This window comes from Moschus berezovskii, chromosome 11 (genome assembly GCF_049115385.1).
Source record: "Moschus berezovskii isolate FMDL1 chromosome 11, NW_MosBer_1.0, whole genome shotgun sequence".
Classification (NCBI taxonomy): Eukaryota; Metazoa; Chordata; class Mammalia; order Artiodactyla; family Moschidae; genus Moschus; species Moschus berezovskii.
In genome coordinates, this window is record NC_142470.1 from 32,807,155 (window position 1) to 32,832,538 (window position 25,384).

The 25,384-nt window shown below is 49.0% G+C and overlaps 1 protein-coding gene across 1 annotated transcript in view; it reads left to right on the forward strand.

Moving 5' to 3' along the window:
* The window catches only part of EFR3B (EFR3 homolog B), a 101,392-nt gene that overhangs the window by 69,799 nt on the left and 6,209 nt on the right, over positions 1 to 25,384 (forward strand). Inside the window, exons 6-20 of the mRNA XM_055400291.2 lie at positions 4,740 to 4,889; positions 6,348 to 6,482; positions 6,931 to 7,009; positions 7,746 to 7,881; positions 8,159 to 8,320; positions 9,513 to 9,624; positions 10,187 to 10,238; positions 12,472 to 12,644; positions 13,167 to 13,242; positions 13,710 to 13,871; positions 15,354 to 15,485; positions 16,911 to 16,978; positions 17,826 to 17,953; positions 18,701 to 18,792; positions 24,315 to 24,363. Of these exons, the coding sequence (XP_055256266.1) occupies positions 4,740 to 4,889; positions 6,348 to 6,482; positions 6,931 to 7,009; positions 7,746 to 7,881; positions 8,159 to 8,320; positions 9,513 to 9,624; positions 10,187 to 10,238; positions 12,472 to 12,644; positions 13,167 to 13,242; positions 13,710 to 13,871; positions 15,354 to 15,485; positions 16,911 to 16,978; positions 17,826 to 17,953; positions 18,701 to 18,792; positions 24,315 to 24,363 (1,706 nt within the window). The remainder of the gene's footprint in view (positions 1 to 4,739; positions 4,890 to 6,347; positions 6,483 to 6,930; positions 7,010 to 7,745; positions 7,882 to 8,158; positions 8,321 to 9,512; positions 9,625 to 10,186; positions 10,239 to 12,471; positions 12,645 to 13,166; positions 13,243 to 13,709; positions 13,872 to 15,353; positions 15,486 to 16,910; positions 16,979 to 17,825; positions 17,954 to 18,700; positions 18,793 to 24,314; positions 24,364 to 25,384) is intronic.

Sequence of the window (25,384 nt, forward strand, 5' to 3'; positions counted from 1 at the left end):
TTCTATAATTAGCATGTATTATGTTATAATCAGAAAAACATTGGTTAAAAAAAGGAACCTCAGGATGAAATAAACAGCCAGGAAAGAGGGCCCCCCTTGCAGGGCCATCCTGTCACCTGTGTCAGCACAGTGGATACTCAGTTCAGTTCAGTCGCTCAGTTCAGTTCAGTTCAGTTCAGTCGCTCAGTCGTGTCCAACTCTTTTCTACCCCATGAATCACAGCACGCCAGGCCTCCCTGTCTATCACCAACTCCCAGAGTTCACTCAAACTCATGTCCATCAAGTCGGTGATGCCATCCAGCCATCTCATTCTCTGTCGTCCCCATCTCCTCCCGCCCCCAATCCCTCCCAGCATCAGGCTCTTTTCCGGTGAGTCAACTCATCTCATGAGGTAGCCAAAGTATTGGAGCTTCAGCTTTAGCATCAGTCCTTCCAATGAACACCCAGGATTGATCTCCTTTAGAATGGACTGGTTGGATCTCCTTGCAGTCCAAGGGACTCTCAAGAGTCTTCTCCAGCACCACAGTTCAAAAGCATCAATTCTTCGGCGCTCAGCTTTCCTCACAGTCCAACTCTCACATCCATACATGACCACGGGAAAAACCATAGCCTTGACTAGACGGACCTTGTTGGCAAAGTAATGTCTCTGCTTTTTAATATACTATCTAGGTTGATCATAACTTTCCTTCCAAAGAGTAAGCGTCTTTTAATTTCATGGCTGCAATCAGCCTCCACAGTGATTTTAGAGCCCCAAAAAATAAAGTCTGACACTGTTTCCACTGTTTCCCCATCTATTTCCCATGAAGTGATGGGACCAGGTGCCATGATCTTTGTTTTCTGAATGTTGAGCTTCAAGCTAAACTTTTCACTCTCCTCTTTCACTTTCATCAAGAGGCTTTTTAGTTCCTCTTCACTTTCTGCCATAAGGGTGGTGTCATCTGCATATCTGAGGTTATTGATATTTCTCCCAGCAATCTCGATTCCAGCTTGTGCTTCTTCCAGCCCAGTGTTCCTCATGCTGTACTCTGCATATAAGTTAAACAAGCAGGGTGACAATATACAACCTTGACGTACTCCTTTTCCTATTTGGAACCAGTCTGTTGTTCCATGTCCAGTTCTAACTGTTGCTTCCTGACCTGCATACAGGTTTCTCAAGAGGCAGGTCAGGTGGTCTGGGATTCCCATCTCTTTCAGAATTTTCCACATTTTATTGTGAGCCACACAAAGGCTTTGGCATAGTCAATGAAGCAGAAATAGATGTTTTTCTGGAACTCTCTTGCTTTCTCCATGATCCAGCAGATGTTGGCAATTTGATCTCTGGTGCCTCTGCCCTTTCTAAAACCTGCTTGAACATCTGGAAGTTCACGGTTCACATATTGCTGAAGCCTGGCTTGGAGAATTTTGAGCATGACTTTACTAGCATGTGAGATGAGTGCAATTGTGCGGTAGTTTGAGCATTCTTTGGCATTCCCTTTCTTTGGGATTGGAATGAAGACTGACCTTTTCCAGTCCTGTGGCCACTGCTGAGTTTTCCAAATTTGCTGGCATATTGAGTGCAGCACTTTCACAGCATCATCTTTCAGGATTTGAAATAGCTCAACTGGAATTCCATCACCTCCACTAGCTTTGTTCGTAGTGATGCTTTCTAAGGCCCACTTGACTTCACATTCCAAGATGTCTGGCTCCAAGTGAGTGATCTCGCCATTGTGATTATCTTCCTCGTGAAGATCTTTTTTGTACAGTTCTTCTGTGTATTCTTGCCACCTCTTCTTAATATCTTCTGCTTCTTTTAGGTCCAAACCATTTCTGTCCTTTATCGAGCCCATCTTTGCATGAAATGTTCCCTTGATATCTCTAATTTTCTTGAAAAGATCTCTTGTTTTTCCTATTCTGTTGTTTTCCTCTATTTCTTTGCATTGATCGCTGGGGAAGGCTTTCTTATCTCTCCTTGCTATTCTTTGGAACTCTGCATTCAGATGCTTTTATCTTTCCTTTTCTCCTTTGCTTTTCGCTTCTCTTCTTTTCACAGCTATTTGTAAGGCCTCCTCAGACAGCCATTTTGCTTTTTTGCATTTCTTTTCCATGGGGATGGTCTTGATCCCTGTCTCCTGTACAATGTCACGAACCTCCGTCCAGAGTTCATCAGAGTTCAGTCACTCAGTCGTGTCCAACTCTTTGCGATCCCAAGGACTGCAGCATGCCAGGCCTCCCTGTCCATCACCACCTCCCGGAGCTTGCTCAAACTCATGTCCATTGAGTCAGTGATGCCATCCAACCGTCTATTTTCTGTCATCCCCTTCTTCTTCTGCCTTCAATCTTTCCCAGCATCAGGGTCTTTTCCAGTGAGTCAGTTCTTCGAATCAGGTGACCACAGTTTTGGAGTTTCAGCTTTAGCATCAGTCCTTCCAGTGAATATTCAGGACTGATATCCTTTAGGATTGACCAGTTTGATCTCCTTGCAGTTCAGGGGACTCTCAAGTCTTCTCCAATACCATGGTTCAAAAGCATTAATTTTTCGGCTCTCGGCTTTCTTTATAGTCCAACTCTCACATCCATACATGACTACTGGGAAAACCATAGCTTTGGCTTGATGAACCTTTGTCGGCAAAGTAACGTCTCTGCTTTTTAATATGTTGTCTAGGTTGGTCATAGCTTTTCTTCCAAGAAGCAAGTGTCTTTTAATTTCATGGCTTCAGTCACCATCTGCAGTGATTTTGGAGCCCAAAAAAATAGTCTCTCACTGTTTCCATTGTTTCCTCATCTATTTGTCATGAAGTGATGGGACTGGATGCTATGATCTTAGTCTTCTGAATGTTGTGCTTTAAGCCAACTTTTTCACTCTCCTCTTTCACTTTCATCAAGAGGCTCTTTAGTTCTTTTTCTATTTCTGCCATAAGGGTGGTATCATCTGCATATGTGAGGTTATTGATATTTCTCCCAGCAATCTTGATCCAGCTTGTGCTTCATCCAGCCCAGCATTTCGCATGATGTACTCTGAATATAAGTTAAATGAGCAGGGTGACAATATATAGCCTTGACCGTGTATTGGAATGGAAAGAATGGACTGGTTCCTTTTCCAATTTGGAACCAGTCCATTGTTCCATGTCCGGTTCTAACTGTTGCTTCTTGACCTGTGTACAGATTTCTCAGGAGGGAGGTAAGGTGGTCTGGTATTCCCATCTCTTGAAGAATTTCCCACAGTTTGTTGTGATCCAAACAGTCAAAGGCTTTGGCATAGTCAATAAAGCAGAAGTAGATGTTTTTCTGGAACTCTCTTGCTTTTTCAATGATCCAGCTGATGTTGGCAGTTTGATCTCTGGTTCCTCTGCCTTTTCTAAATCCAGCTTGAACATCTGGAAGTTTACGGTTCACGTATTATTGAAGCCTGGCTTGGAGAATTTTGAGCATTACTTTGCTTGTGTGTGATATAAGTGCAATTGTGTGGTAGTTTGAACATTTTTTAGCATTGCCCTTCTTTGGAATTGGAATGAAGACTGACCTTTTCTAGTCCTGTGGCCACTGCTGAGTTTTCCAAATTTGCTGGCATGTTGAGTGCAGCACTTTCACAGCATCATCTTTTAGGATTTGAAATAGCTCAACTGGAATTCCATCACCTCCACTAGTTTTGTTTGTAGTGACGCTTCCAAAGGCCCACCAGACTTCCAGGATGTCTGGCTCTAGATGGGTGATCACACCATCGTGGTTATCTGGGTCATGAAGATCTTTTTTGTATAGTTCTTCTGTGTATTCTTGCCACCTCTTCTTAATATTGCCCTGCTTCATTTTGTACTCCAAGGTCAAATTTGCCTGTGACTCCAGATATCTCTTGACTTCCTGCTTTTGCATTCCAGTCCCCTATAATGAAAAGGACATCTTTTTTAGGTATTAGTTGTAGTCTTGTAGGTCTTCACAGAACCATTCAACTTCAGCTTCTTCAACATTACTGGTCAGGGCATAGACTTGGATTACTGTGATATTGAATGGTTTGCCTTGGAAACGAACAGAGGTCGTTCTGTCATTTTTGAGATTGCATCCAAGTGCTGAATTTCAGACTCTTTTGTTGACTATGATGGCTACTCCATTGCTTCCCTTGTGGCTCAGCTGGTAAGGAATTCACCTGCAATGGAGACCTGGGTTTGATCCCTGGGTTGGGAAGATCCCCTGAAGAAGGGAAAGGCTACTCACTTCAATATTCTGGCCTGGAGAATTCCATGGGCTCACAAAGAGTGGGGCTCGACTGAGCGACTTTCACTTTCATCAGAGACTGAACCTGTGCAAAAGGGGTCCCCTCTGTGCTGTTACTCATGTGTCCTCTGATTTCTCAGCCAGCTTAGTCCCAGCCAAGACCCCCTTGTGCCTGAGAGCCTGACAGCTCTGTGCCTCCCCCTCCAGATCCCTTCCTCCTGTAAGTTGCCCTCAGCTCTAGTTTCTGCCTTGTCAGTTCTTGACAGCCCTTTGGGCTCTTATATCTTAGTCTCAAGCTGGAGAAAACTGGCACCCTAGGGATGAAACCTGAGTGGTACAGGGCAAGAGCAGTCTAGGAATCTCCAAGACAAGCTGGAAGACATGGCTTTCAGGCAGCCAGCCAGGAGACCCAGTCACACGAAGAGTAGAAGGTGGGCTCCCCTCTGCCTTTATGGGCATCTGTCAACCCGTCACTATGCTCCCCTCCTTGTCACAGAAGCTAGACTTGCCAAGGTTTGCAGACGTAATGGCCCCTGTCTTCCTTTTCTTCACAGAATCCGAATGTCAGGCATCAAAGGTCTACAAGGGGTGGTGAGGAAGACGGTGAATGACGAACTTCAGGCCAATATCTGGGACCCACAGCACATGGACAAGATCGTGCCATCGCTGCTTTTCAATCTGCAACACGTGGAGGAGGCAGAGAGGTGAGCAGGCGAGGAAGCTTGCATGGCCACTCTGCAGCCCTCCCAGGATGCTCGGCAACCATACAGCTGGGGCTGGTTGGTAAAACCCAGCTCCAAGGCCAGTGATCTTGGCATTTGTGGCTTGTTCCACAGTGCATCCAAAGCTGATTCCTTGGGAACATTGGCTCTGGCCTTCTGCCAGCCCTCTGTACCCCTTAAGGTCTGCATTCCTGAAGGAAAAGCAGTGATGGTGTTGGGCTCCCTGGGGTGAGTGTGTGCTGAACACAAAGAACCAAGAGTCGGGTTTCCTCGGTCTTTCAAGAAGCAGCAGGACAAGGAGGTTTTTAAATGCCAAAAGAACCCAATGCTGGGAGTTAGGGCAAGAGGAGAAGCAGGTGGCAGAGGATGAGATGGTTGGATGGCATCACTGACTCAATGGACGTGAGTTTGAGCCAACTCAGGGAGATAGTGAAGGACAGAGGAGCCTGGTGTGCTGCAGTTGATGGGGCTGCAAAGAGTCGGACTTGACTTAGCAACTGAACAACATGGTTCCATTTGCTGAGGAGGGCCCTTCTCCCTCACTTCCTAATGGTGTTTCAGGTCCTTAAAAAATGCCCACCAGCCAGCAGCCATTTGACATGAGCTCCAGATATTAGATTTTCATCTGGGAACCCCCAGACATGAATTCATCCTGATCATGACACTTGCTCTTCCCCTCTGTGAAACTGGATGGAGAGAAAGGTTCCTGGTGCTGTCCACCTCCGCTGTGCATGACACCAAGTGATGATCTTCTGAGTTCCCCACTTTATTTCCATTGATACTGCATTACTCGAGCTGATTGGGAAAATTAGTATGCCCTCTGGTGGTTGTTCCTGGAATAGCATTATCTCTGACAAGCTCCTTGGTGGTCTCAGGTGGTCTAAGGATGAGGAATCCTGGGACTCCTGTCCAGATCTGAGCCCACTCCCTGTGACTCGGGTACCACTGAGTCACACCCAGGCCAGCACCCGTTTTTCCCTCCTCAGCCTTTCTTTTTTTCCCTCCTGCTTTTTGCCCTCGCTCCTCTCTCCCCTTTTCTTTTGCTTTCTTCAACTCTGCTTGCATCCCCTCTCTTCTTATCTCATCTCTTGTCCCTTCCAAAGCCTTGGGGGCATGGAGATACCTGTGGTCTGCACCTCCCCAGGTCTATGGTGCCCAGGGCACCTTCCTTCCCACAGAGACCCATCAGGCCTGTCCCTAGGGTGTCCAGAAAAAGAACTTTATCCCTCCTCCCACCATCTTCCTCCACTCTGGGCTTCCTTACCCCATTTAACTTCTGAGAGCCTGGCCATCTCCCTGTGACCTCGCACAGCCTACATCAAGTTCCTGTTTGTCCTCCTGGGTCTGTTTGCGTGAGAGAAGCACAGAAAGCCTGCACAAAGCTGACTCTCAGACTGTGCATTCCATCCTTCTTCACCCACGGGCTGTGTGTTTCCACAGCCGGTCCCCCTCCCCTCTCCAAGCACCAGAGAAGGAGAAAGAGAACCCGGCAGAGCTAGCCGAGAGGTGCCTCCGGGAACTGCTGGGCCGGGCTGCCTTTGGCAACATCAAAAACGCCATCAAGCCTGTTCTCATGTGAGTGTTCCCCTTCCCCGCCCCCCCGGCCTCCAGCTTTGAACTGTTTCAGGTCTGGCACCTCCTTGCTGACTCAGGAGGAGGGAAGGAGGTGTCACAGTTGAGGGGCTGCCGCCAAGTTGGTCCCTTCTCTGTGCCCACGTTCTTCTGCATTGTGGCATCAAAAGCTACCACGTAGTGGCCAAGCACAGTTTTGGGGAGAGGAGTTGGCAGGAGGAGTCCCGAGGCTAAGGAAGGCGCTTGGCTTCATTCCTGAGTCCACAGCCACAGACCCTGTTCCTTGACTTCTCGTGCTTCTCTCACCTGCACCTGAAAGCCCTTGCCACTTTCCTGGAAGCTTCGAGAGGGACTGGGTCTCTCAGGACAGGTTATGTTCCCACCAAGCTTCTCCTCCTTCTTCGCATCACCTGCATTTCATAGTTACTCTCCACATTTTTTTCCCTCACAGCCATCTGGATAACCATTCTCTTTGGGAACCCAAGGTGTTCGCCATCCGTTGCTTTAAAATCATCATGTACTCAATTCAGGTATGATGGTTCTCCAGGTTCAGCTTGTCCCCTTGGCCAAGGGTACCCCTGGGAGCGGGATGGTGCACGCCTGGAGAAAACCAGCCCCTAGTCGTCTGCACTGGTGCTGCTTGACCTAGTCGTGGAGAAGGACTGGTTTAAAACATTTTATTTCTAATATGTCACAGACTTATACTTTATAAAACACAAAAAGAATTCCTAGAAAAAGTAAGTGAAAATCTCATGCAAAATAGAAGCCCACAGACCGTAACTGGCTGCCACGGCTTTGTCAAATTGCTTACTCAACACTTAATCTCAATTTCCGTCCTTAGCTCAATGTAAACGGGCATCAGACAGATCTTGAATTGGCACCAGACCATGAGCCACACTTTGAGCAGCACTGGACTAAACCATGTGACCGCTTGTGGCCCTTACTTTAGACCTGGCACCTGGGGGAAATGAAAAGGAAGACAGTATTTTTAAACTGACTTTTGACCCACTTGAAGTGAAAGGGCCCAGGAAACACGTGGAAATCCAAGTCTTCACTGGGATTTGACTCAGCTCCTCCTTGGACCAAGGAGAGGGGAGAGACTCAGGAAGAGGAGCCAGGGTATCTGGGCGCTACCTCGAGTGCCCGCTAGCTTTGGGACCTCACTTTTTGTCCACACAACTTTGGGTCCTCCTGGAGGGCTGCCCTGGCTCAGAGGCCACGTGGGGGGTTGCTGTTTGGGGACCAGCACGTCTTCCTCCCCCCCAGCCGCAGCACTCCCACCTGGTTATCCAGCAGCTCCTGAGCCACCTGGATGCCAACAGCCGCAGCGCGGCCACGGTGCGGGCGGGCATCGTGGAGGTCCTGTCGGAAGCTGCCGTCATCGCCGCCACCGGCTCTGTGGGTAAGGGGGGTTCTTGAGCGGAACGGGGGCTGGGAACCCTCTCAAGGACGAAGAACTGCCCCTAGCGGTGGGCTGTCCCTCCTTCCAGAAAAGGGCAAGGGTAGGGAGGTAATCAGAGCGGTAATCCTCAGAAGCAGAAATCAGCCGGGGAAGGTAGTGGGGCAGAGGAAGCCCCTGGCTGGAAGTGGGCCTGGACTTGCCCGGTAAGCCTGGGCAGGGGACAATGAGCCAGGAGTGCCAGCCCCAGATGTCAGGTCTCCCACCCCGCTGCGCTCAGGGCCCACGGTGCTGGAGATGTTCAACACTCTGCTGAGGCAGCTGCGGCTCAGTATTGACTACGCTCTGACCGGGAGTTACGACGGGGCCATCAGCCTCGGCACCAAGATCATCAAGGAACACGAAGAGCGCATGTTCCAGGAGGCAGTCATCAAGACCATAGGTGGGCCCTGGGAAGGGCGGGGTGGGGGCGGGGCCTGGGAGGGGCGGGGTCCGGGACTGCGTAGGGGGGCGGGGGGCGCCCGGGCCAGGCCTGCTGAAGGAGGGGCATATGGACGGTCCCCATTCCCCCAAGGATGTTAGTCCCTGGCGTTGTAGGTTTGTCATCCACTCAACATCGCGTTAGGGCTTCCCTGGTAGCTCAGCTGGTAAAGAATCCGCCTACAATGCAGGAGACCTGGGTTCGATCCCTGGGTTGGGGAAGATCACCTGAAGAAGGTCATGGCAGCCCACTCCAGTATTCTTGCCTGGAGAATCCTCATGGACAGAGGCTCCTGGTGGACCGCTGTCCACGGAGTCAAAAAGAGTCGGACACGGCTGAGGGACTAAGCACACACGCTCGCACTTCGTCTTAATGCAGGGACACTGGAAGAAGTGGAGTCGGCCCACGGTGCACACAGCTCACAGCGTCCCTGGGGCCAGGCCTGAGTTAGATCACCGAACAATCTCTCTGGGTTTCTCAGCCTGGAGTTCAGATCAGAGGCTAAGAGAGGCGAACTCTTCTTGCACCCTAGTCCCCATTAGGCCTGCCTGATCCTTCCACATTTGAGCGATTGGAGGGGTTCAGTTCAGTTCAGTCGCTCAGTCATGTCCGACTCTTTGTGTCCCCATGAACCACAGCTCGCCAGGCCTCCCTGTCCATCACCAATTCCCAGAGTTTACCCAAACTCATGTCCATTGAGTTGGTGATACCATCCAACCATCTCATCTTCTGTCGTCCCCTTCTCCTCCTGCCCTCAATCTTTCCCAGCATCAGGGTCTTTTCAAATGAGTCAGCTCTTCGCATCAGGTGGCCAAAGCATTGGAGGGGAGGGGAGAGAAAGAAAGACAAAAAGAAGGAAAGAGGACAGGGAGAAAGCTGTGGGTATGCACACGGATATGGAAGGGGAGAACTCTGAAGTCCACACGTGATTGTAAGGACTCAGAGTCTTCCTGTTCCAGTGCCACTGGGGCGTCCCCTCTAGGTCCCACAGACCTTCACCACAGCCACGGGCATAAGAGGTCAAGGGAAAGGAGCCTGGAAGAGTCAGCTGGCACTCCTCACAGTAGTTTGTTTGGCAGAAAGGCTGAGCAGTGACCCCCCGCAGCTGCCGGCCTTACCAGAGCCAGCCCTCTCCTCTGTCATTTCCCTGCAGGCTCCTTTGCCAGCACATTGCCTACTTACCAGCGCTCCGAGGTGATCCTCTTCATCATGAGCAAGGTTCCGCTGCCTTCCCTGCACCACCCCATGGAGGCCGGGAGGACTGGGTGAGTCTGCCCTGCTGCTTCTCCCTTCGTGGATTCCACCAACCCCCCTTCCCATGTTTCTGGGCTCTCTCCCTTCTCTGCCCTCACATGTCTTCTCTCATTCTGCTCTCAAATCCCTCCACGGCCTTTCGTGGGCCTTTGGATCCTACATAACTCCACTGACTGTCCCATCAGTAACAATCTCCCACCTTGAGGGCTGTGTGTGCTAAATCGCTTCAGTCGTGTGCTATTCTTTGTGACCCCATGGACTGTAGCCCACCAGGCTTCTCTGTCCATGGAGATTCTCCAGGCAAGAATACTGGAGTGGGTCGCCGTGCCGTTCTCCAGGGGATCTTCCTGACCCAGGGATTGAACCTGCATCTCTTTATGTCTCCTGCACTGACAGGCTGGTTCTTTACCACTAGCTGGTTGGCGTCCTTCCTCTGGAAGTCACTGTCCTGGGTAACCCAACAAGTTTAGCCTCATGGAGAATCTAATCACAAGAGAGAACTGGGAACACAAGTGTGGGGTCTTCTATATCTGTACCACCATCCTGGTGATCTTCTGTATCTCTAATCTACAGGGAGAACAGGAACCGACTTACCCAGATTATGCTGCTGAAATCCCTCCTTCAGGTAAGCCTCTCCTGTCCCCATTCCTGCGCTGCCTCTGCAGAGGCAGCTCCTTCCAAGGGACCAAGAGAAGGCTGCCACTTTCTGCTCTGCAGGTTGCACACTGCACAAACACGCCCAGCCAAAGAAGTGAGCAGGAGACTGAAATCTAACCTGTGTTCCACTCGCTAGGCAGGCTGGGCACCCACAAGGCTGGGTTATCCAGAGCAGGCAGGACACCTGATTCTTACTTTCACAAAGGTACCTTCTCAGCTACTGGTGGTCTTGTCACTCAAACCTTATCTCTGTATTGAGATGAAATCTACTGGTTCCTGCCCTTTCTCCTTCCAAGTACCTCACCAGGTGCCCTCCACCTGTTTCTCCCTTGGCATTTATGCCCACCTCAGGCTCCCAGGCACCATCTTTCCCTTTATCAGTTTTTTAAAAATAGTAACTGTAATTATTTTAGGTAATTTAATTTTAAAATTAATTTAAAATTTTTTTTGGCCATGCAACATGGCTTGCAAGATTTTATTTCCCTGACCAGGAATTGAACCTGGGACCCAAAAGTGAAAGTGCCAAGTGCTAACTAACCACTGGATCACCAGGGAGTCTCCGCCCCCACCCTCCACTTAGCAATATTTTTGCATTTGTCTTCTTTCCATCTTTGCAGCCATCACTGGAGCCTAGATTTATTGTTCTCAAATGCCATTCCTATGACCAACTTGTTTAATATATAGATTTCCTAGAGACTTTGAACCATCAGTTTGAGTGAGGTCCTAGAATGTGTATTTGTAACAAGCGCCACAGGTATTTTTGTGAACAGCTCTGGCCTAAACTCTGGACATTTTGCAACTAGATTACTCTCTTGGTTTCTCCCTCCCTCCTTGCTGCTGCTGCTAAGTAGCTTCAGTCGTGTCTGACTCTGTGCGACCCCATAGACGGCAGCCCACCAGGCTCCCCCGTCCCTGGAATTTTCCAGGCAAGAACATTGGAGTGGGTTGCCATTTCCTTCTGCAAAGCATGAAAGTGAAAAGTGAAAGTGAAGTCGCTCAGTTGACTCCTAACGACCCCATGGGCTGCAGTCCTCCGTTCATGGGATTTGCCAGGCAAGAGTACTGAAGCGGGTTGCCACTACTTTCTCCCCCTCCCTCCTTACCTATGTTAAATACAACCAAGAAGAATTTTCTAGAAATGTTGTTCCTCATGGATTGCTCCTTGTTAAAGTGTAGATCTCAGTTTCCAATTGATGTACATCCAGATTTCAAACTTCTCAGATTGAAATTGGAAGGCCCTCAGTACCCATTCCCTCCCTAGAATCTCCATGTCACCCCTCAACCTGTCTCTGTGCTAACCACACTAGTCAGCACAGCCCCCTCACTCCTGATCAGGCCTTCCGTCCCCCCTTCCCAGCCCACACCTTTCATGTCACCCCTTATTATAAAGGCTTTTCCTACTGACACCCACACCTGGCTACCTTGGTCTATATATTCCGGCCATTTCTTTGCTGAGTTTCCCCTCGTTAATTTGTACCCAGCATCTTACCAAGGTGATGGTTGGGGACACACCTTAAATACATCCCCCTTCAGTGAACACTGATGCCACCAGGCTTTACCAGAGCCTCAAGGGCCTGCTGAATCATCAAAGGCATTGTTTTGCAATATGGACTTAACAGTAAATCTGTCTGCTTGCTTTTTGACAACATCACGGATGGGATGTCTCAGTATGCCAACAGGCTTTAATCCAAAGATCACCATCATGGCCTAGCTAGAAGAGGTGTAAACAAACTCTTATGTGTGTTCTCTGACTGTGACTATGTCTGTGGTTTCTAATTCGTCAGCCCAGCTGTAAGTTCTTCCGCTATCTCCCCTTTTCTCTGTGGCTGTTTGTGCTCCTGATGAAGTGTGTTTATGGTGGACATTCACCATGTGTGCCTTAATGGGTTGGAACTTTAGGTTCAGATACTCTCTGGCTTCTTGCTCCCCTCCAGTGCTCATCCTCTGCTTGCTTTTAGCAGCTTAATGTCCCTGGATACTGTCCCCATCTGCTCAGCTAAACTGAGCTGAGCAGGTTGCCTCAGTAGATGTTGGAGGGTTCCCCAAAGCTGCCTAAGGTGAAGGACAGGGGGAACTGGACTGGGAGATGTTTAGAGAGGATGGCTGCTTGGGACCCAGCTCCTGCTGGCTGTTTCTCCATCTCTGCACTGCTGCCAGGAGTACCAGTGTTCCTAGGCATGCGATCCCAGGCTCCCTTGCAGGTATCCACTGGCTTCCAGAGCAACAACATGATGTCTGCTTTGCCCAGCAACTTCCTTGACCGCCTTCTCTCCACTGCCCTCATGGAGGATGCAGAGATCCGTCTCTTCGTTCTAGAGATTCTCATCAGTTTCATTGATCGTCATGGCAACCGTCACAAGTTCTCTACCATCAGGTGAACTTAGGGTCTCCCCCCCCAATTTGATATGTGATGGGGGAGAAAGCTCCCATTAGGGTCTCACCCTTAAGTGGGAGGACAATGCAGATCTTCACTGGGGACCCCTCACCAGGGAGTTGACCATGGACGTGGACCCAGGGTTCTTGCGAGGGAAGGAGACTGAAAGGGTGCTTGTGTCTAAGGGAGCAAGGGAGGGAGTGGAGATTTGGGAGATAAAGAGCAGGTACTCACCGGAGCTCTTTGGTAGGAAGGGAAGAAGAGGATGCAGGGTTATCAGTAGACTGGGGGCTGAAAGGGAGGAAAGAAAGTGAGGAAGAAGATACTCTGGATCAGTATTTAAGGAAAAAAGAGACAGGAGCCTGAGAACTGGAGAGAAAGTAGCGATCAGGCTAAGAACCAGGGTGGGAGGACACGGGGAGACATTGATACAACTAAGGGCGGGGGCAGAGCCCAGTGATACCACATGAGCCCTGCTGGCCTCACAGCAGGGCTCAGGTGACCCCTCACATCCCCTCGCAGCACCCTCAGTGACATCTCTGTCCTGAAGCTGAAAGTGGACAAGTGCTCCCGGCAGGACACCATCTTCATGAAGAAGGTTAGCAAGCGTGACCTCAAGACACAATGAAACCTCGGTGGGTCAGGCCCTGTGAACTCCAGCCTTCCAGCCCCCAAGTCGCCACTGGCCATGCCTGTAGAGCCCGCTTCCTCCTCTCTGACTATGATTAGTCAGGATGACCGGCCCACCCCTCTAGGGAATCAAGCCCCCAGGTCATACTCATCCCAAGCCAGAGGAGGACCATCACTTGACCATCTTCCCCTGTGTTTGGGCAGCAGCCTTTGTTGCTGGTTTCACTGGCCCCACCTTCCCTAAGCACATATTCCTGTGTGTGCTCCATTCCACTGGGGTCTGCTTTAAAGGTATCCTGTCCCTGAGGGCGGAGAAGGGGTACAGAAGGAAGGAGGTGGAGCCACGTCACCCCCTTCAGACTGCTCTTCCATGCCCCTGGCCCCTCCTGTCCCCATCCACCATGGCCTTGCTCCCACCCTCCCCCACTTCTCTAGCACTCCCAGCAGCTCTACAGACACATCTACCTGAGCTGTAAGGAGGAAACGAACATACAGAAGCACTACGAGGCACTCTACGGCCTGCTGGCACTCATCAGCATCGAGCTGGCCAATGAGGAGGTGGTGGTGGACCTCATCCGCCTAGTGCTGGCTGTCCAGGTGGGGCCTGTTGTGGGCAGGACACAGAGGTTAGGGTCAGGGGAGGGGACCTGTTTGGGCCAAGCACTAATGAGAGTGCCAAGTGGTCACTGTTTTAACTATTGTGTTTTGGAGCCCAGGTATGTTGCAGCCTTAGTCAGCCATTCCTCTGAACACCACAAACCATGGTCCTGCTGGGGTAACCACCAAAGAATGCTGAATTCATGGCTTTGACCCATCCTCAGAGTAAAGGAGACCCAGGGAACAGGATCTTTCAAAAATATCACTTCACCCCTAGTATTTCAGGTCTCTTGCAAGGTCTGAATGAGACTTCATGGATCACCAAGAGAATACTCATAGCCTGGTGCTATGCTTAGTCACTCAGTCCAACTCTTAGTCCAACTCTTTGTGACCCTATGGACTGTAGCCCGCCCAGCTCCTCTGTCCATGGAGATTCTCTAGGCAAGAATACTGGAGTGGGTTGCCATGCTCTCCTCCAGGCGATCTTCCCAAACCAGGGATCAAACCCAGATAGTCACCAGAGAAGCCCAAGAATACTGGAGTGGGTAGCCTATCCCTTTTCCAGGGGATCTTCCCAACCCAGGAATTGAACTGGGGTCTCCTGCATAGCTGGTGGATTCTTTACCAGCTGAGCTACCGGGAAGCAGTGATCCCCAAACAAACTTGTTTTTCTAAATGCCACCTGGTTCCCAAAACTGGCTGTGCTTTCAGAATTGCCTTAAGCACTTATTAAAAATATATAATTCCTGTACTGTACCCAAGCTCGGGGACCTAGAGATTCAACAAGCCCCAGTCATGACTCTCAGGCAGCCAGTGTGGCACTAGATAGGGTTTAGACTTCCAAGGTCTGTCTGCCTGGGTGAAAGTACACTCCCCAGGATGCTAAGAATTGGAGCAGGTTCTTAAGACCTCAAAGGCCAGGGTCTGCAGGGTCCTGAAGCTAAGTGGGCATCATATTCTGAATGGTGGGAACCTGGGAATTCTGTCAGGGAGACTCTTTAGCTACCTCTTGATGGTGCTAAATCCTGAAAGACCAACCCAGATGCTATGATAGTCTTCATTCTAGAATGTGAGATTCCTCTGTGTCCTAGCCCCTAGTAACTCTCATAGCTTTGTCAATTTAATGTGTGAATCCAGCACAGCAAACCAATCCAGTCCTCCAAGAATTATCCAAGGTCTGTAGTGAAGGAAACAGCATCCTTGACGTGGGGATTCATGAGGGTTTGGACAATCAAGTTGCTACAGCTGGAACTGCAAAGTGGGGCATTGAGTTTATCACCTCTCCACTAGAGTATGTATGGGCATCCAGCTCATGGATTGTTCTAGGGACCATTTGCTTCAGTGACTTCTGTCCCTCAGAAGGTTATGGGACAAATGCACAGAGAGACGTCGCCTAGAGTGGTGGGTCATCTCTAAGGGAGGTTGGGAGAGGTTGTTGGAGAGTGGGCACCCATATGGGTTGTTCCCTCTGTCTTGTCCCAGGATGTGGCCCAGGTCAATGAAGAGAACCTACCTGTTTACAACCGCTGTGCCCTCTACGCACTGGGTGCTGCCTACCTGAACCTTATCAGCCAACTCACGACGGTGCCTGCCTTCTGCCAGCACATCCATGAGGTTGGTGTCCTCATGACCCCAAGAGCTCAGGAAGCCCTTGACTTGGGGTTTCCCCAAAAAACCTTTTGCTGAATTGTATGAGCTCCGTGCTTAGTCCAGGCGTGAGAACTAATGATGAGAAATTCCCAGCAGAGCATCTCCTGCTGCAGGACATGACATAGCAGGGTGGGATCAGACATAGTCAGTATCCTGTACCTCTTCCCAGCCTGCTACCTGCCCCCCCCTGTGCTTCCTGCCCCTCTGTGCCCCCCTCCCTCCCAGAAGCACACATGTACACACCTCTCAGGTCATCTGGGACTGAAACTACTTTTAAGAAACGTTTCTGTTGTGAAAGTTTTCAAATATCACAAAAGCAGTGTGAGTAGGGCAATGAACATCCACACAGCTATCCCACAGATTAAACACTTACGAAGGTTTTTCCACATTTGCTTCATCTGTCTCTTTTTCTTTTCCTTTGCTGAAATATGCTTAAACAAACCTTGGTTATCATGTCGTTTCACCTCTAAATACATCCGTATTCATATCTAAAAAAATATGGACACCTTCCTGCTCAATTGCTATGCTATTTACATAATAAAAGTATTAAATGACTGATTATGCCTTGGTATTATCTTATAGCCAGTCTACAATCCAATGTTCTCAGTTATTGCAAAAAGACATTGTAAAACATACTGAACTATCTATAGGTAGAATGATATCATATATAGGATTAACTTTAAAATATACCAGCAAAACAAAAGTAAACAAGAAAGCCTAGGTCTCGGCTAACCTGACCGGCTGAGGGGCATGGAAGAAGGTGCTACAGCACCTTTGCTATGCCAAAGACCAGCCTGAATGAAGCAGGACCTTGCCAGCTGTGGGCTGATCCAGGAGGACAGGAAAAGCAATGCTGACATCCTCTTCAGTACAAATAGTCACCTCGTGGCTTCCTCACCTCCTGCACATACTTTGATGCCAACTATCCTCCCACTTCTCACCATCTTAATAGCTGTCACTTTTCTTGTCAAAAATTTGCAAAGGATGATGAGGGAAACTCACTGTGTCACTTTCCATCGAGATGCTTTGCGATGCCTCTGGGTTTTGGGAACAGCGCGATCTGAGCTTCCTCTCTCATGCATAAACAGAAAACAGGAATAGGACATGGGAGCAAGACACTGAACTCTCCTGGGAGCAAAGTCCCCTGCCTATGGAGTACATTTAGTGCGTGTGTGTCACTGGAGACAGCTTGAGCAGTCCTCCTGGGCTTCTTGAGCTGCCCCGAGGTCCTAGCTGGCCTGAGTTTCTCCCTCAGCTCTGGGTGCTCTGCCAGGAACTGCATGGGAGGGAGGAAGTGCTCTGTTGGGGCGGGAGCTCTTTCCTTGGCCCATTTGCATCTCCCTCTCCCCACTGAACTCAGCTCTTCTCTCGATTCCTCCCAAACCTCAGGTGATAGAGACCAGGAAGAAAGAGGCCCCATACATGCTTCCAGAGGACGTGTTTGTAGAGAGGCCCAGGTGAGGATCACAGTGGGGACATGGTCAAGGAAACACCCAGGGCATCTGAGCAAGAAAGTGGGTGATCTGAGGCCAGGGACTCGGGCTTCTGTGGGCTCACAGGCAGAAAATGGACCCTGCCTGTGATGCAGAAGTCCTGGGTCAAGTTTAATCCCCCTCACATGCCCATGATCCCTGCCTTGCGCTTTCTCAGCATGCTGTATGATCGAGTATGGGATAGAGCCTCTGGGTACTTTGGCCAAGCCCAGGGGAACACATCCTGGAGAAGCCGCCCCACCGATCCAAGCGGCCTTCTCAGACTGTAGTCTGTGGGCCAGCATCACTTTCAACATCAGGGGAACTCAAGGAAAAGATATTCTGAAAAAACAAAATATCCCACAGCAGAGGATGGCTTTATAACTTATGGCCTGTTCATACCATTAGACAACTGGTAGCCCATCCACAAGGTTTTGGAAGAGTAGTTCATGTGAAATGGTCACTGCATAATAGGTGAATAAAATAGGTCCTGGAACAGGACTGTGGAATGGGGGAATGTTCGCATGTGTGAGGGAACCTACACAAAATGTGGATATGCTTCTCTCTGGGAAGTGGGACTGCAGGTGTGTTTCTTTTTCCTTTTGCTCCTCTGTCATTTTGTATAATAAGTGTTACCTTGCTACAGCTTGCGGGATCTCAGTTCCCCGACCAGGGATTGAACCCAGGCCACGGCAGTGAAAGCCTGGAATCCCAACCACTGGGCCACGAGGGCACTCCCTTGAGCATTACATTTATAATAAGGAAGGGCATCCAGAAGTCGGCCTGGTCACCCAGGGCTCTCACGTGCCTCTCCCCACTCTCTGTCTCCCAGGCTGACTCACAACCTTGACGGAGTGGTGATTGAGCTGCTCTTCCGCCAGAGCAAGATCAGTGAAGTCCTGGGCGGCAGTGGTTACAATGCCGACAGGCTCTGCGTGCCCTACATCCCTCAGCTGACAGGTAGGAGCTCTGCCCGAGCACTTCCAAGCCTGCCTCTGGCTTTTCTTGGCCAGGTAAGGGCCGGAATGGAAGGGACCTGTGAGACCTTCTGTCACCTTCCACGCAACTTGGATGTCACACTGGGAATCCGTGGTGAGATCCTCAGCATCCCCACCTCTGCCCCCCAGTGCAGGGTCCTTGGGAATAACTGGCCCATGAGATAGCCTGGCTTGTGCGTGGGAGACGCCCCCACTGTGCTGTAAAGAGCGCCCATGGACTACGGAGTCAGAGACCCAGTTCTCTGCAACTTCCCTCCTGAAAATTCTTAGCTGAGTCCCTTAGTTGAGGCATCTCTGAGCCTCAATTGCCTTGGCTGTAAAATAGGAATGTTAACAATACCTGCCTTAGAGGGAAGAGGCAAATGTCCATAGGAGCAAATGCTATGCAAATGACAGCTTCTGGAGCTGTTAGCAGGCGACGCCCATGCTTTCTGGTTATAAGCAGCTTCTTTGTGCTCATCAATGATTGCAAAATCTTAGCCCTAAAGAGCAAAACTCACCAGCCTAAGAGGGGCAGAGAAGTCTTGCAGCCCTCTATAAACTCCAGCTGTAGCGCCCAGGGTATAAATCCCTTTGAGCCCTCCAAGGACCCGGCCAAGCCAGGAGGGGTTGGAGGAGGGCGGGAAGATGGGAGATGGTGCTGGAGGCGTGCTTCTGGCTCCCTCTCCGGGGCTGGGGGACTCTAGCTTCCAGGCTTCTCTTTTCCCAGATGAGGATCGCTTATCCAAGAGGAAGAGCATTGGAGAGACCATTTCCCTGCAGGTGGAGGTGGAATCGAGGAACAGCCCAGAGAAGGAGGAGGTGAGTGTCCCCTTCCTGATCCGCTGTCCTGGAGAAGCTCAGCAACCCTGGGGGAGGGGACTGGTTCTGCCTCTTTGGCAGGTGGTCAGACACTCCATGATCCAGGCCCCCTTAACTGCACTACGCATTTAAGGATGCATGGAAGATAAATTTCTCAAGTAAGCTCTGTTTTCTTTCTGACTCTCATCATATATATTCCAGACATTTCCATCCATCTGGAAAAAGTAATTGAACCTCCATACACTCCCATGTTCAGTTCAGTTCAGTCGCTCAGTCGTGTCCGACTCTCCGCGACCCCATGAATCACAGCACGCCAGGCCTCCCTGTCCATCACCAACTCCCGGAGTACACTCAAACTCATGTCCACAGAGTCGGTGATGCCATCCAGCCATCTCATTCTCCGTCGTCCCCTTCTCCTCCCGCCCCCAACCTTTCCCAGCATCAGAGTCTTTTCCAGTGAGTCAACTCGTCTCATGAGGTGGCCAAAGTATTGGAGTTTCAGCTTTAGCATCAGTCCCTCCAATGAACACCCAGGATTGATCTCCTTTAGAATGGACTGGTTGGATCTCCTTGCAGTATAAGGGACTCTCAAGAGTCTTCTCCAACACCACAGTTCAAAAGCATCGATTCTTCGGCGATCAGCTTTCTTCACAGTCCAACTCTCACATCCATACATGACCACGGGAAAAACCATTGCCTTGACTAGACGGACCTTGGTCGGCAAAGTAATGTCTCTGCTTTTTAATATACTATCAAGGTTGGTCATAACTTTCCTTCCAAGGAGCAAGCATCTTTTAATTTCATGGCTGCAATCAGCATCTGCAGTGATTTTGGAGCCCAAAAAAACAAAGTCTGACACTGTTTCCACTGTTTTTCCATCTATTTCCCATGAAGTGATGGGACCAGATGCCATGATCTTTGTTTTCTGAATGTTGAGCTTCAAGCCAACCTTTTCACTCTCCTCTTTCACTTTCATCAAGAGGCTTTTGAGTTCCTCTTCACTTTCTGCCATAAGGGTAGTGTCATCTGCATATCTGAGGTTATTGATATTTCTCCCAGCAATCTTGATTCCAGCTTGTGCTTCTTCCAGCCCAGCGTTCCTCATGATGCACTCTGCATATAAGTTAAATAAGCAAGGTGACAATATACAACCTTGACGCACTCCTTTTCCTATTTGGAACCAGTCTGTTGTTCCATGACCGGTTCTAACTGTTGCTTCCTGACCTGCATACAGGTTTCTCAAGAGGCAGGTCAGGTGGTCTGGGATTCCCATCTCTTTCAGAATGTTCCACAGTTTATTGTGATCCACACAGTCAAAGGCTTTGGCATAGTCAATGAAGCAGAAATAGATGTTTTTCTGAAACTCTCTTGCTTTCTCCATGATCCAGCGGATGTTGGCAATTTGATCTCTGGTGCCTCTGCCTTTTCTAAAACCTGCTTGAACATCTGGGAGTTCACGGTTTACATACTGCTGAAGCCTGGCTTGGAGAATTTTGAGCATGACTTTACTAGCGTGTGAGATGAGTGCAATTGTGCGGTAGTTTGAGCATTCTTTGGCATTGCCTTTCTTTGGGATTGGAATGAAGACTGACCTCTTCCAGTCCTGTGGCCACTGCTGAGTTTTCCAAATCTGCTGGCATATTGAGTGCAGCACTTTCACAGCATCATCTTTCAAGACTTGAAATAGCTCAACTGGAATTCCATCACCACCACTAACTTTGTTCGTAGTAATGCTTTCTAAGGCCCACTTGACTTCACATTCCAAGATGTCTGGCTCTAGGTCAGTGATCACATTATCGTGACTATCTTGGTCGTGAAGATCTTTTTTGTACAGTTCTTCTGTGTATTCCTGCCACCTCTTCTTAATATCTTCTGCTTCTGTTAGGTCCATACCATTTCTGTCCTTTATCGAGCCCATCTTTGCATGAAAAGTTCCCTTGGAATCTCTAATTTTCTTGAAGAGGTCTCTTGTTTTTCCTATTCTGTTGTTTTCCTCTATTTCTTTGCATTGATCACTGAGGAAGGCTTTCTTATCTCTCCTTGCTATTCTTTGGAACTCTGCATTCAGATGCTTATATCTTTCCTTTTCTCCTTTGCTTTTCGCCTCTCTTCTTTTCACAGCTATTTGTAAGGCCTCCTCAGACAGCCATTTCGCTCTTTTGCATTTCTTTTCCATGGGGATGGTCTTGGTCCCTGTCTCCTGTACAATGTCACGAACCTGATGTTCTAAAAACCAGTCTTGAAAGGTTTGCTGGTTGTCATTCCCCATTCACGATGGAGGTGAACCTGATCTGTGTTGGAAATTGGAAGGCCTCACGGAGAGGATGAAGGCAAAAATAGCTTTCACGATGTCTCTTCCAGATATGTCAAGAAAGGTGCTTTTTAAAGAGAAAGATGTAGCTTAAAGATAACTCTTTCTTCTATCAGAAGAAAGAAGAAATTTAAATTTCTGTTTAAATTAACATGTGGTATCGCTTCTGCCATTATTACTTCTGCCTCATAAAATAAAGCAGATATACCCATAAATAAGAGAGAATAAGGAGTCATATTGGAAATACCACATTTATTCCCTCAAATGAGAAAGAAATGGGAACAGGGCCAAGAGGAGGGAGAAAGGCCTCCCGAGGGAGCGGAAGCTTCAGGACACAGTACACTTGTTTTTCTTATAGTTTTTTTTGTTGGGGTGTAGTTGATTTACAAGAGAAGGCAATGGCAAGCCACTCCAGTACTCTTGCCTAGAAAATCCCATGGATGGAGGAGCCTGGTAGGCTGCAGTCCATGGGGTCGCTGAGGATCGGACACAACTGAGCGCCTTCACTTTCACTTTTCACTTTCACACATTGGAGAAGGAAATGGCAACCCACTCCAGTGTTCTTGCCTGGAGAATCCCAGGGACGGGGGAGCCTGGTGGGCTTCCGTCTATGGGGTCACACAGAGTCGGACACGACTGAAGTGACTTAGCAGTAGCAGCAGCAGTTGATTTACAATGTTGTATTCGTTTCTGCTGTACAGCAAAGTTAATCAGTTGTACATATGCGTATATCCACTTTTTTTTAGATTCTTTTCCCATACAGGCTTTTACAGAATATTGAGTATAGTTCCCATGCTATACTATTTTCTATTTCATATATAGCAGTGTGTATATGTCAGTTCCAATCTCCCAATTTATCCCCTCCCCACAGTACAGACGCTTCTAATGGCGACTCTGTCATTTAAAGGCTTCCCTTGTGGCTCAGCTGGTAAAGAATCTGCCTGCAATGCGGGAGACCTGGGTTCGATCCCTGAGTTGGAAAGATCCCCTGGAGAAGGGAAAGGTTACCCACTCCAGTATTCTGGCCTGGAGAATTCCATGGACTGTATAGTCATGGGGTGGCAAAGAGTTGGACACAACTGAGTGACTCTCACACTTCACTGCCAATTAAGGGAATTAGTAGAGACGAGGGAACTTAGCAAGAAGTGAGGAGGACACACATCTGGGTGGAACTGGGACAAGAAGATGTGCAGGGTCCTACAGCACAAACAGCCTGGCCTAGCCATGGAGGGCAGCTTGGACACCCAGCCTCTCCCCACTGGACTTGGGGCAAAGACAAATCAATGGGATCAAGATCAAGCCTCCCCCAACCATGCCCTCAGCCATTCCTTCAACTCCTCAGTTACCAGGGCAGACCTCCAGGGCTGGGCTTTTCAAGGCTTGTCTGGAAGCTTCCCCTGGAAGGAAGCAAGCTCTGACTAGGGCTAATTGAAGAAGCAGAATGAGGTTGAGCCAGGTGTCCTCCAAGGCCCTTCCAGTTCTGTAGCACTGGAAGCCTCACATGTGTTAGAACCACAGTGTAGTTGGCTGCTGTCCCCTCCATAGTTATACTTCTTCCTTCCCGAGAGACCCTTAGAAATGGATAAATAAAGTAAATCAGGAGAAGGAAGAGAAATGCTCCCCTGGGTACACAGCCACCTGCTCCCTGCTGGCCTCCCTGTCACTGATACGGGTTCCTCCCGCTCTTTGAGAGTCAGCTCAGCCCAGGGATGGCTGAGTAGCTAGAGCAGAGGTGTGGGGGCCTCCACCCTCTGCCATGCTTTTCCACTTCCTTTTCCACTTTTACTCTGAAGACTCATTCACTCTGAAGGTTTATTCTTTGTCTGTCCATCCATCCGCTGTCCGTACTGACCAACATCAGATATTCACAGGTGAGGTGATAGAGAACCATGCAGTAGTGAGAGAGTAAAGGAAGACTGATCCCTGGGTAAGGACAGGTAGAGAGAAGCCGGTGGAGGAGGTGGGCCACAAGCCAGGTCTACAAGTCAGCCCACCATGCCCCTTCCCCACTCCTCCAGAGTCCCTCAGTGACTTCCTGTAACCCTCAAATACCAGGCTCGTGGCAGGTGATCAGCAAATGCTGGTTTGGTCAAATTCCCAACCCAGTGCCTGGCATTCAGAGCCATTTGGAGTCAGAGTGCCCGGGCGTTTCGACTCCCCTCCCATCTGGCTGGTCTGTACCCAGTCTCCCCCACGCCATCTCATTCATCTCCACGTCTGCTAGAATGGAATCCCATGTTGCAATGCCCCGTCCTCTCCACCTCCACATTCATGAATCGCCCTTTCTTCAGTGCCCAGCTTGTGGCCCACCTCCTCCATCAGCTTCTCTCCACCTGCCCTTAGCCTGTGATCTGTCTTCCTTTCTTCTCTCACTGCCACATGGTCCCCTGTCACCACCTGATGTTGGTCAGTACTGACCGTGGATGGACGGGTGAATGGACGGATGAATGTGCGTACAAAGAATAAACCTTCAGAGGGACTGAGTCTTCAGAGTATAACGATTGCTCTCTGTGATAACATATTTTGCAGTTGCAATTGAGTGACTCGCCGAGAATCCTACACATATGTTGTTGTGAAAATCACTCAGTTGTGTCTGACTCTTTGCGACCCCATGGACTAGACAGTCCATGGAATTCTCCAGGCCAGAATATTGGAGTGGGTAGCCTTTCCCTTCTCCAGGGGATCTTCCCAACCCAGGGATTGAACCCAGGTCTCCTGCATTGCAGATGATTCTTTACCAGCTGAGCCACAAGGGAACAAAAATGTTAGTCAGTTTTTGAAATTTTCATATGAGATTATATTTGCTAACCGCCTTCTCTTGTTTCGAATATTTTCTGTGACGTTTTTCTGAAGACTTGTTTGAATTACAGTGTTTTCTTCCCAGGGGACTTAAGCAGACCCTCTGGGAGGAGGGAGGGGAGAGGGAAGGGACGGTGAGTTCTTTGAGGTGAGACTTGTGGCTCTTTGAGGAACCAGCCTCCATCGCTCACTGATCCCCTTCAGTTAGCGGGTCTGTGCCTGCTCAGAGGCACAGAATTTCCAGAGACCCTGGAAAGAATGTGGGTGTCCCAAGGGAGTTTCTGCCCTTTGGGACAGTCTTCTGAGAAGTGAAGGGGCTACCAGGTAACTAAGGAAGCCGAGGCTGCCGCCTCCTCCCTCTCCCTCTCCACCTTCCTGAGCGTTCTGTGCACTTCTGTCCCTTCTCCCCCAGCGAGTGCCTGCCGAGGAGATCACCTACGAGACACTGAAGAAGGCCATTGGTGAGTGGGAGGCCCCCGGGGAGAGGCAGGCGGGGCTGGGGCCTGGGGTGTGTGTGGGTGTGTTTGCGACTTGTCTGCTGCCCTCCCAAGCGTGGTTCACACGGATGTCAGGGAGGAGGCTGGCCGTTTCCTCTAAACTCTCCACAACTACCGAAGCTGCAATTAAAAGTCCCCCTCTCATAACAGAGGTCAGTGTCCTATGCCAGGAACCCTTTTTCTACTGATGGTTGCCGTTAAAGTAGCTGGTTGAGGGTTATGGCCAATCAGACAGGTAAAAAAGGAATTTTAATTTGTATAAATACTTTGACAATTTTTTTGGTGGCGTATGATACAAAAGAGTAAGTTGATCAATGAAAGCTATTAAGACCAAATCCTATTAATATTTAATAATGGCAGTGGATTTTAAAATGCAGTATTATTACCTCATCTGAATTATTAGATAGCGAAGTATCCCGAATTAGAGAATTTTTCTGCTGATAACAATTGTTTATTTTTGTCGTCATTCATGGCACTCCTTCTGAATGTTTCACTGCTCTGTCTTTTTAAGCTGGGCGTGATGAACATATTTCATACCTTTCTCTCTCTCTCTTGTTTTTTTCATTTTGGAGGCCACAAGGAATATGTAGAAGCCTTAAACTAAATGGCCGCAGACTGCTCTGCCACAGGAGTTTTTCCCTGGCTTTTCCATTGTTGATGTCCCTTTTCATGTTATCCCCATAGTACTTCCTGCTCCAGAAGCTTAGTTTGAGTCCCAGTGGCAGATATGTTAGTTAATGTTATTGTAGTAATAATTTCACAATACATATCTGTATCAAATCACAACCTCTGGTGCTTTAAAATTATACCATGTTATATGTCAGTTAACTCTTGATAAAGATGGAAACATTTTATTTAAAGTCTCAAAGGAGTGGGAATGTACAATACATTTATGTGAGTGGGGAAATGAATCATCATTTTGAAAAATAAAATTCTGAGTAGGACAAACTGAAAAAAAAGAGAGAGAGAAAGAAAGTCCCAGTAG